General features: G+C 33.2%; 1 protein-coding gene across 1 annotated transcript in view; it reads right to left on the minus strand.

Annotated features, from left to right (window-relative positions):
* The window catches only part of LOC145260106 (uncharacterized), a 90481-nt gene extending 81866 nt beyond the window's left edge, over positions 1-8615 (minus strand). The window contains exon 1 of the mRNA XM_080118004.1: positions 8440-8615. Within this exon, the coding sequence (XP_079974130.1) occupies positions 8440-8442 (3 nt within the window). The 5' untranslated portion in view covers positions 8443-8615. The remainder of the gene's footprint in view (positions 1-8439) is intronic.
* Between the last annotated feature and the right edge of the window lie 4440 nt (positions 8616-13055).

Raw genomic sequence — 13055 nt, forward strand, 5'->3', positions numbered from 1 at the left:
TAACTTATGTTTATTATGGCATGATAGTTGATCTGCAAAAAAAATAATACACCGATTATCACCGTCACTAGACTCAGAGAGTGGACGGGCTGAAGTTCGGAATTGCTATGGTTTGGATGGAGCCGAAAGACCATGTCAGTAACTGTTACTTTGACGCTATTAATTTGAGTGGGATCAAGAACCAGAGCAGTCCCAAGTAGCCTGATCTTGTCGAAGAATTTTCCAGTATTCCTCGCGATGATGTCGATGACGCTTTACATCTTTTTCCCAGAAAGAGCTAAATGGTCTTGTCTGCGACTTTAAGTTGACAACATCATCCGCAGAACTGTTGACATAAAAACTGAAAGAAAAAAACCCTACGTTCTGATAATTCTCGCATCACTTTTACGGCAACTGACATTACAACAGCGATAGATCGCCGAAAATCATTCTTGTGCACAACGGACAACTACTTTGCTGCCATACCCCTGGCTCATTTGACTACACTGAAGAAGTATGAAGCAGTGAAGTATCTACTGGAGAAAATTCGTTATGTTTAGCATGAGTAGTTTACCTGAAGATTGTGAACCTTTTATTAGGAGAGCAGCACGATTTATCCGTTCTTTCTATACATGTTGTATAAGTACCAGCCCAGTATTACACGGAGAAGGAATGGTCCGTGCAAGAACAATTGGAACCTAATAGGTCAAAGAACGCTATCAATATACCTCTGGTGGACAGAGACAAGATAGTCTTCCCAGTCTTGCATATTATGCTTGACATGATGAATCAGTTCGTCAAATCCCCGGACAAAAATGGCGACTGCTTCACTTATCTATGCTATGCTTTTTCAAAACTGACCATGGAGAAGTTGAAAGCTGGCATTTTTGACAGAACTCAACTAAGTAAGCTCATCAGAAATGCTGAGTTTTAAAAATCAATGAATGAAATCCAACTGGAAGCGTGTAAGGCATTTGTTGTGGTTATTAAAAACCGTCTTGAAAATAACAACGCCAGCAACTACGCAGAAAAATGCTGTTTGTTTTTAGAACCTAAGATGCACCATGAGCACCAAAATGACTTTTAGAGTAGCGAAAATGATGGACTGGGATATTAATTATAATTCTCACATAAAAAATGAAAGAGCTAACTGATGTTGTCCGCGACCTCAAGTTGACATGCATCCGCCGAAGTGTTGCCATCAAGACTGAGAGAGAGAGAGAAAAAAAAACTACGTTCTGATAGTGCTCGCATTACTTTCTACTGCAACTGATATCCAGAATTCCTTCGTCTTTTTTCTCTGAAGCGAAAACTTTGGTGTACTGTACATATGTTGAACAATTTCTACACAATCTTTGATTACAACAGTACAAACCTAAAGATTAGATACTGTTTATATACAATAGCATTTTTCGACCAGTCTCTAGCCTGAAAACCATTTTCAAAAGCATTTCAACATTGTGACCGAGAACACATTCTACATAAGCTGAACACGTCTCTAAAAATTGAATTACAAGATTTTTTTTTATTTATCCGAGAATTTGGTTCTAAGATAAAACATTTATTTATACTAACGGGGTTAACACTTATGAAGGCCCAAAGGCCACTCGAAGATAAGGGTAAATGGGTGCCAGATAACGGTGAAACATAGGATTTGATTATTTAAAAGGATAGTTCAATAAGAACTTGTTTCCGTTGTAACTATGTTGTAAGTTGGAATTCTTTTCCTTTTTTTTATAAAAGAGGCACGACTTATCAAGGCGCAGAGGCCACTCGAGAATAAGAGTTGATGAGTGTACAGAAACCAATGGGACAAATCGTAATAATCGTTAATAGTAGAAATTTGGTAAATTTGATTACTTAAGGGGACGGCTCATCAAGAAGTTGTTTACGTTGGACTTAAAGACGACCATATTGTAGTCAGCTAGGAAGCAGGGAAACAGAAGAGAATTCCACAAACGTGCAGTCCTAACACAGCAGCTTCGTGCATGGAATCTACGTTTAGGTTTAAGCAAAGATAAAGAGTGGGGGAAATTATTGATAGTTTTTTCAGCTAAACGAGTATTTTTCGTGAAAGTTTGATGGGGAATCATATATTGGAGCTCACACAAGCACTTGCTACGAAAATAACGATAAAGCTGAGACGTGAAAAAGGGCATTCCCTACTAGGCTACGAAGTTTATTTTAAACTCTGTCACGGCAGGATAATTTGCTTTTAGTGCAATAATTAGATGCCTAGGAAGCTCCATGATACTTCCTGAAGCAAGAGTTGCACCAAAATATGCCATGCTGACTGTTTGGAGGTCTGCGACCGGTCTCATCCATTACAGTTTTTAAAATGCAGGCGAAACGATTACGGCGAAGTACTGTCAACAGATCGATGAAATGCATCAGAAACGGCGACAGCAATATCCAGCATTAGAAAACATAAAAGGCCCAATTCTCCTCCACGACAATGCCCGACCGTATGTTGCTAATCCAACATTGTAAGAGTTGAACGAATTGGGTTAAAAGACTCTGCCTCATCTACCATACTCTCCAGACCTCTCACCTACCGACTACCACCTTTTCAAGCATCTCGACAACTTTCTGGGTGATAAATGCTTCAAAAACCTAAGCGATATTTAAAATGCTCTCAGCGACTTTATCTTCACCAGAACGCAAGATTTTTACGTTACTGGCATAAATACACTTGTTTTGCGTTAGCAAAGTGTGTTGATTCTGGTGATGCTTATTTCGATCAATAAATTTTTGTTTGAGTCGAGATATGTTCATCTGAATCGAAAAGTTAAAAATCGCGAAACCTTCTTGTAACGAGACTAGAATATAAACTAGAAATTATACCTTATATTATAATATTTATGATTAATATTAGGTTGATGCAAAAACATTATCGTTTTCTCACATATGTTACCTTTATATATGATTTCTAAATTAATTCATTGATATATATATATATATATATATATATATATGTATATATATATATGTATATATATATATATATATGTATATATATATATAATTTTGAAGCGCATTTTTCGTTCTATCGAATCGTGTTATTCGTTATTGTTCTCAATCTCTTTATTCATGTTTTTTCAGGCTTTTCCACAGCATGGACAAAATTACACTCCGCACGATTTTTTTGTTCCAGTTCAAACTAGGCCGAAAAGCTGCCGAAACAACTCGTGATATCAATGATGCGTTTGGCCAAGACACCACTAACGAACTTGTAGCACAACATTGGTTCAAGAAATTTCACAATGGTGACGAGAGCCTCGAAGATGAAGACGGTTGCGATAATTTGAAAGCCTTAATTGAAGCTGATCCTCACAAAACCACACGAGAAGTTCCTATTGAACTCCAGGTCGAGCACTCAACAGTTGTTCGCAATTTATAGCAAATATGGAAGTTAAAAAAGTTGGATAAATGAGTGTCACATAGATTGAACGATAATAAAAAGATCGCCGTTTTGAGGTGCCTTCTACGCTCCTTCTGCGCAACAAAAACGACCGATTTCTCGAGCGGATTGTGACTTGTGATGAGAAGTGGATCCTCTACGACAACCAGTGACGTTCGGCACAGTGGTGTGATGCCGGAGAAGCTCCACAACACTTCCCGAAGCCAAAATTGCACCAAAAAAAGGTTATGGTGACTGTTTAGTGGTCTGCAGCCAGTCTCAGCCATCACAGCTTCTTGAATCCAGGCTAAACAATTACGATGGAGAAGTACTGCCGACAAATGGACGCAATGCACCAGAAGTGCTAACGTATTTGTCCGAGATTGGTCAATATGAAGGGGCCATATGTTGCTCAACGAACCCTGCAGAAGCTGAACGAATTGGGTTACGAGGCTCAGCCTCATCCGCCATATTCACCGGACCTCTCGCCCACCGATTATCACTTTTTCAAGCATCTCGACAACTTCCTGCGCGAAAAATGCTTCAAAAGCCGAGATGATGCTGAATCGGTCTTCAATGACTTCATCGCTTCCAGAACTCCTGATTTCTATACTAATAGTTCTATTCCGATTAATAAAGTTTATTATGCAAAGGGTTATGATCTTTGAAGTTGAACGTCAAAAAACAACATTATTTTTGTCACAACCCAATAATATAAATTAATATTATTTAACGAAAATAAAAACATAAATTTATTTTTAATACCTTAGATTTTTTCTTCATGTTGTTCCATGTTTGCGATCTTTATAAATTATCAAATAGTTTTTGATTATTTTCTTAACTACATTTCCTTAAAAATAATTGACGCCAGTACTTATCCAAATTGTGACCAAATAGTAAGCGTATTTTTTCTGTTTAAACAAACACATAGCAAACATTTGATGAAGTAAGTAAAATATTAAATAAATCAAGAACTACTTGTTTGTTTTCGAAATGCACAAAGATTCAAAGAGGCTATAAATATTGAAGGACTCACAGTCGGATTATTTACAAAGTAATAAGCCTTGATCTTTTCATAGTTATTATGTTATTGTGCCGAAACGAATCGAAAAATGGTAGAGTTATAGTAAAGAAAAGGAAGGATAAATCTTTCAAATGAATCAAAGAAGAAAACCGAGAGAAATAAAAACAAATAAAAAATTTCGAAACGGAAACTCACTAAGGTCAATATTTTGGACGAGTAAAAAGAAACTAATTCGGGAAACATTCGGTGGCATTTGGAGGATTGCATTACAAAACGAATGAATATAAAAGCTTTAAAAAAGTCGAGAAAGCCAAAAGGAGAAAAAACAAAACCACAAACAAACCAAAAAAGAAAAGAAACAAATAACAAAAATTCATAAAACAACTGGGGCCGATGCTGATGTCGATTACGACGATACTTCTGTGAAAACTTTGGAAAAATTAAAAAGTTTCTTTGTAATGCTTTACAAAAAGATATAAACTCTTATATCACCTGACTGACTTCCACATTAACATAAATATTATTCTTTTCTTCAGGTATCATCAGACGTGGATAATATATATATATATATATATATATATATATATATATATATATATATATATATATATATATATATAACCACTGTTATGAGTAGTAGATGACGAAACACGTGCCAGTGAATAAGTATTTTTAAAAAATAATTTTATATATATATATATATATATATATATATATATATATATATATATATATATATATATATATATATAACGGCTAAATACAAACCAAAAAGCATAATGAATTTAAAAAATAAAAAATGAAAATAAAGGTTAGCTAACCAGGTTTCGTTCCTCACTTATCAAAGCTAAATCGAGGAAAATACGATTTAAAAAAAAACAAAAAACAAAGAAAAAAACAGAAATAAACGGGGGAAAAAATACAGAGACTAAATTAAGTCCTAGAAGATTTTCTTTTTGCTTACAAAGAGAAGGTCTCAAAGACTTAATAAAAAGAGTCTCTAAAATTTTCAAATGATAGGGAGAGTGCGACTTACTAAGGATCGTAAACATGTCAGCACTAAAATTCGTGGCACACGCATGATTATTTATAAGATGGTCGCAAATCGCAGAACCATACGTATTACTCAGAACATCCGAAGGTGAAAAATTTGCAGAACGAATCATGTGAGGCACATGCTGTTTCAAACGAAAATCTAATCTTTGCGATGTTCGCCCAACGTAAAAGATTAAAAAATTCTGTACCCCCCGGAAAATTTTCATATATATATATATATATATATATATATATATATATATATATATATATATAAGCAGTCTGCCCGGCATCGCCCGGTCGTAAAATACGCTGGAATATGATATTGTGATTAATGCAGATTTCGTATTTATTATTATATTAAATTGAACTCAATATATAATAATAATTTAAAAATTAAAAAAAAAATGACTCGTGCGCCACCACTGAGAGTCAAAACCAAACTTTTAACTTACGATTTACTTTTTCCTTTGACGTGAATGCCTAGGCTATGAAGACATGTTTGCTGCAAGTGTAAAAATTAACACATAAAAATAGCTATTACGTTAAGCATGCATACTCGTAATGCCGTCGTTCGACCTTCACATGGCAAATTCCATTTTTTTTATTTGCACAATTTTGCACTAATTTTCCCCGGCTAAAACTCAAATATAGAATTTCGCATTGGTTTACATATCATATATATTATGTTTAATGTGTGTAGACCAAAAACTAACGGACGAGTTTGGTAGGCAAAACTTTTTAAACATATATATATATATATATATATATATATATATATATATATATATATATATATACGCATACATAAATATATAGAGAAAGGTGTTTGTAATTACCATAAACTTTTTACGCAAATATTACGGAAGTATAAATCATGTAAAAAGTCTGCATGAATATAATTACACGTAATCGTAAATTAAAGATGATAATCCCCTGTACCCCTCCCAAATAATAGGAAATTAATTAGAATGAATGCTTAAAAGAATATGTAAATTAGCTAGACCTTTTTGGAGATGAATGCAATTCCACCACCCATATATAACTAAGTAGTATTTTATATTTGAATAAACAGAAAATAAGTTTTTAATATGACTATCAATACACAACCCCCCAAATTTACAGGAGTATATATATATATATATATATATATATATTTATATATATATATGTATGTGTGTGTGTGTGTAATATTTTTCTTTTCTCTCTGTCAGTTCCACAATTTCTAGGAACTACTAAGCTTATCTAGCTTTTCTATGGATCTTTGTTATAAGGTGCAGCGAATTAAGTCTTATTGTATCCGTTTGGTGCACTACAAGGGATTAACTAGGATTAGAATTAAATGCAAAAATGAGCATACATTTAACCATATTCAACCATCAATTTGACATAAAACACTAACTCAATGGGCTATAACCTTTTTCCGCTTTTAATTGGCTAAAATGTCTTGTATATATTTTTTTCTAAATAATACACATTATATATATATATATATATATATATTATATATATATATATATATATATATATATATATATATATATATATATATATATATATAAATAAATGATTTACTTTAACAGTTGTAAATACGTAAGTAGAACTTAGTAACAATATAATATTAATATACTTATAGCAAGTAAGCTAAATTACATGCCATGAAAAATCAATTAGCACGTTGTTTTCGACTAGTAAAAAACATAAATAATTTCTTTTAATTTACTTGCCATAAGTATATATATATACCCCCCCCCACATATATATATATATATATATATATATATATATATATATATATATATTAGTGTTGTGACGATTAATCGGAATCGGAAATCGAAAAAATCGGAACTTTTTTGGGTATCGTAATCGGTATTTGAGTCAGGAAAATATGTGCACATATTATATGACTTTGCGTTAATTTGCCCCCCCCCTTCCTAAATAACAGAAACAGCATATATTTAGAAATTGAACAGAATCTTTTGGTTCGATTCTAGCAGATGACACCCAAATACTTTTTTTTACTTTTGAAATCACGACTCTATAATAATATATAGGAAATTTGGACAAATTAAAATATCATATTTAAGCGTATTTTACTATTAGGCAGAACCCCTCCCCGCTGATAATGTATATGTAAACACGTAAAATAGTGAAATGGTAATGTATGTACACACACACACACACACACACGCACACACACACACACGCGCACACACACACACGCGCACACACACACACACATACATATATATGATGAGAATAATGGAAATAGTGTTCCGACAAAATAGAGAAACAAAAAGGAAAAAAAAAAACGAGTGTTCATCAACGTTTCGTCTTTATTTCAAGACTTCCTCTGGATATATATAAAGGATGCATAAAATACACGCTATAACATAAAACGAAAAGCAGTAGAACAGGATGTAAGAAAAATATAAAAGGAAAAAACAAATCAAACACAGAAAGAAATAATCGAAACCATACATTTACCGGTTTCATCAACTGATTTTTTATTAAGACATTCGTAGATTTGTACAAAATCGATAAATTTTGTTTGTTTTGCTATTTCTTCCATCGTCTAACTTTTTGTTGTCTTTTTCTTACACACAAAACATACACACACGCGCGCGCATGTATATATAAGTCACTTTTAACTGTATATATATATATAAAATTAAATTATACTATGGAATAATTATATATTTTTACTTGCATTATCGATTTAATTACATTATATATATATATATATATATATATATATATATATATATATATATATACTTTTTGTTGTCTTTTTCTTACACACAAAACATACACACACGCGCGCGCATGTATATATAAGTCACTTTTAACTGTATATATATATATATATAAAATTAAATTATACTATGGAATAATTATATATTTTTACTTGCATTATCGATTTAATTACATTATATATATATATATATATATATATATATATATATATATATAAAACAAAGCATAAAAATTTTTTTCTTACCATTTTGTAGATGGATCTAAACTTGTTAAATGGTACAGATCCTGGTCGATTTTAGTGGTAATTCAGTTTCCTTTTCTCCTTTATTTTTGATTCACTCACACACTCACAAAAGGGAGAAAACTTATCACAAAACGTTTCCCCGGGAAGAGCTCATTCAAATGATGTGGGCCCCTGTACAAAACTTTAGCTTAAGTGGGTAATGATTTCAGACTATGGTGAACCCTTCGCCCTCCTTCCGACCACCCCCCAAATCCCCACACACGTTCGCACAACTACCGACGAACACATACACGCATGCGCACAGATAAAAGAACAGAACATGACACCTCGAACGCACACGCCCCTGTACCTACACACGCGCGAAAACCCCACATACACACAGGCATATATATATATATATATATATATATATATATATATATATAATGTGACACATTCTCACTAAACTTTCTACATCTGCCTAATCTCCCTCAGTATACGCACACATAGATAGCATTCCTACACACAAGCATACATCTCTGTCCAGGCCTACAAATTCCACTGAATCAACACGCTGATATTTATGTACTAGTCGAAGTATCTCTCTAGATCCGTTGTGGTGGTTATTTTATTTGACTCATCTCCATGAGGTTAGACACAAGGTCAGGTGTGGGTTTGACGAAAATGTTTCTGTGGAACGAACTGAATTCGAACCTGGAACACCCAGATTTATCACTCCGTGTCGGTAACCACTTAGCCAGTGAGTTGGTTATGACTTGTATCGCAAACATTACACTCCATTCATTGATTTTTATATACTTTTCTTTGACTGAATAATAAACTTTTAATTTGTTCTTAGTATCTATATATTAACTAGCTTAACCCCCAGCATTTTCCTGTCGTACAATACGATTAAACATGATATTTTAATTTATGCAGATTGCGTATATATTATTATAAAATCAATCCTCTATCGAATATTGTATATTACGAGGAATAATTTTCCCAGTGGACTAATTCGCAATAAATAAATAAAAAATAATAATGCTAATGTTGTTCATTAAATTCTATCTGTGTTTGTTTACAATATTACGTCAGCTGATATCTGGGCTTGACGATCTTTAAAATAGTCTTTCTTCTCTTATAGAATATTTTACGTTATACGACCAAGGTTACACCGAGAGAACGTAAATGCCTACAGACACTATCCTCGAGTGTCTAAGGTCTCTCTGTACAGGGGTTTGTCAGAACAACCTGGCATGAGGATACTTTTTCAATAGAAGTAAACCCTGACAAAATATTCAAAATCACAAAGTATTCGCTGCTCAAATAAGATCTAACTATCGCTAACCCGCATTAGTTGTTACGAGGAATGGTGCAGTGGTGCACCTTCTCCAAGTGATGTTACTTCAAGTAATAGCACGAAGCTGGATATTCCACCAGACTAGATAAATTCTTGTCCTAGAACCAGTAAGACCAAGAGACCAAAAACGAAAGATATACTACAACACATGAAAATGGTTAATTGGGGAGAGGAAAATTATGTTCTCAACTTCTTTACTAACTTAGTGTTTGAGAAATAAAGAACTTTAATGGAACATTCGAATATCTATGTATCTCATATAGACTTCAAGTGTTAGCCCCAGGCTGTGGCCCCCTTGATTTCCGAGAACTTCAACTGAAGTAAAATAAAACAAAAAAGTGTAACGTAAAACATTCTCCTGTAAAAATGTTTCTTATCTAAGAGAAGAAAGACTATTTTTAAGATCGGATTTTTCGATTTTCGGTTCTTAATTGAATCTCTGTACAAAACATATCTAAGAATACAGAAATATAAATTACTTTTGTGTGAAATTTTCAAAGGACAGACTGAGCCGTTTCGGAACATATGAGGAAGGAGTCACATACACACTAAGTGCTTTTATATAATAGTAGAGATACCGTATTACCTTTAACATACGTACGCACAGACGTGTGTCACAGTTTCCAGATCATAAATTATTTAATCGGGAGATCCTATTTATTAATAAGAAAGATAGAAAGTGATAATACACTACGAACATTAAATTATTAGTATATAGACACACTGATTTGTCGTTCGAAGTATGTTATCATCTTCTATCCTCCTTTTTTTATAGGATCTCCCGATCACCGAAGACGCAATATAAAAATAAAAATAAAAAAATCAAATAATCATAAAAAAATGATGTAACTTTTAGGCCATAAGTGAAACTAAAATATACCTTCTTGGTCTTCTGGCTAGGATCAAAGGACAGGATGTAAGAAAAACTTGATACTACTTTAGTATACTTTATTTATGTCACCAATTCCTCTAAGGATATTGATATAAACCGTAGCAACCAGATATATTCTGATACTACATTAACCAGATTACTTAGATAAATACTTTCACAGTTTTTACAAAAGGGCTACAATAACATTGCGAGGTCTCCATTAACGCCGAACTTCCACAGAATGCTCAGAATGCTCAGCAGTTATATAGTACATATAAAAGATGCCGCTGTGTAATTTCCAATAGGCCCCGCTAGTTATAAGTAAATGCTAGAAACTGTTTTCGACCAAAGCCAACAGAGTCTCGGCCATTTGTGTAATGTTTTTTTCCTTGTTGACTGCGGTATATTGCTAGTAACAGATAGTTCTAAGAGATCCATCCCCCAGGTGTTACCTTCTCTCGTTGAGACGATATTAGTTTATTGCTAATTGCCTGAATCACCTCTATTGGGGGACGTTGACGGAGTCGTTCATGCATTTTTTGGCAGACAGAGTGATTCTCCTCGGCACTGACTTTTCAATTCCACTTTTCGACCCTTGAGGCACATTTATCACTGGGAGAGAAATAATTATCTCCAACAAAACAAAAAAGACGTGAAAAAATAAATATACAACAAATAAATAAATAAATGTTACTGAAGAAAATATAAATTACTCTTCTATCTACCTAGGTAAGTTTATTTTTTGCGTTTTAACTATTTTAAATTGCTTATTTACTTTGAAACTAAAGTAGTATCAAGTCTGTTTAGTTAAAGCATTAAATGTGATTTCGTGATCTCTATTAGGATCTCGATAATCGCTCAAAAATCTAAAGTTAAACAAAATACTGGTAGTACATTACTTGTTCACACGATTTGTGACATTTATTGGATGCGTTTCCACCAGTAGTTTGTATAATTGTCGATTTTTGAGCCATTATCGAGGGTTCAAATGCCTATTCTTTTTCGTTCTAAGTCAACACACTTAGATTCGACACTATTTTTGTTTTGCATTCTTATTGGATTAGAATGAAAGAAAAAAAACAAGATGGCGACTGGTAACTTTCCCCACTCTTTATCTATGTCTAAATCAAAACGTAGATTCCATGAACAAAGCTTCTTTCTTAGAACTGCACGCCTGTGGAACTCTGTTCCGTCTGCCTGCTTCCCTCCTGACTACAACTTGGATGTCTTCAAGTCCAAAGTAAACAGATTCCTGATGAACCGCCCCCTTAAGTAGATACTTTAAATATCCACACTAACGTACTATACTTACAATAACTCTTATCCCTGAGTGGCTTCCGGGCCTTGATAAGTGGTGACCACCTTGTAAAAAAAAACCTATTTGAGGCCTCAACAATCGCAGAAAATCTAACAGAAATACATCTAATAAAATATACATTGAAGTTGAATATAAAATTTTATTCTGATTGCTTTATTTCTATTTATTTCTGATTTTTGAGCGATACCCGAAACTTCATAAAAATACTAAAAACCTTTCCAGTACAAATTTAATTGAAAAAAGAGGAATAAATGTCATATTAAAATGTGTGCTGACTGATAAAAATTGAAAATTTAAATCTGTTAAATTTAAGTAATTATACTTCCACTAATTGGTGTATTTCCCGTTAATAAAATAACAGTTTTCTGCTTATCTATTATATAAGGGTTAGTTGTCTCTGCGTATGTGTTTGTGTATGTATATATGTATGTCTAACTAAAAATCAAAAACTACAAAACATAGACCCACAGCGTTTGTATATTCTTGATCAGGTGGATGAACAATATCTAAAATTTAAATAATTTTGTATTAATTATCTGGGGATTAACTGGATGAGGTAACGTCAGAAGGGTTGATTTTTCAGTGTTATTATTAGCTAATTTGAAAAGAAAATGCCGACTTATTTATAGAAGAAATCTATTATATAAAGAAGAGTTATCTGTGTGTATGTACACTTAGAAAGAAATGGGTTGGGCGGGGAAGAATTGGAGGGTTAGGGAGAGGGAAAAGTAAAACGGAGAGAAGGTAGCGAGATAAAAGTTTTAATTGAAATATGTTGCTCTTTTATCCTGAGTAACGCTGAGTATAAAGCTACTTTTTCCTAAATTTATGCTAGTGGATTACCAAAATATAGATAAATTTGATGATCCATGAAATTCAAAATGTTGACAACCTTTCCAAAGTTATCTAGATAGTGATATACGATATAATCACGTTGACACAACAATTCTCATTAGATAAGCGATGCTGAGCTTGGTCAATACAAAATTATTGACCAGTTAGGAATACCAAGGTTTGTATATAGGAGAACGTTAAAATCTTTCTGCAAGAACTGCACAGCCTAACGTCGTCATATACCATGACGG

The sequence above is a fragment of the Euprymna scolopes genome, chromosome 3 (assembly GCF_053919585.1).
Source record: "Euprymna scolopes isolate OS-2025 chromosome 3, ASM5391958v1, whole genome shotgun sequence".
In the NCBI taxonomy this organism is placed as follows: Eukaryota; Metazoa; Mollusca; class Cephalopoda; order Sepiida; family Sepiolidae; genus Euprymna; species Euprymna scolopes.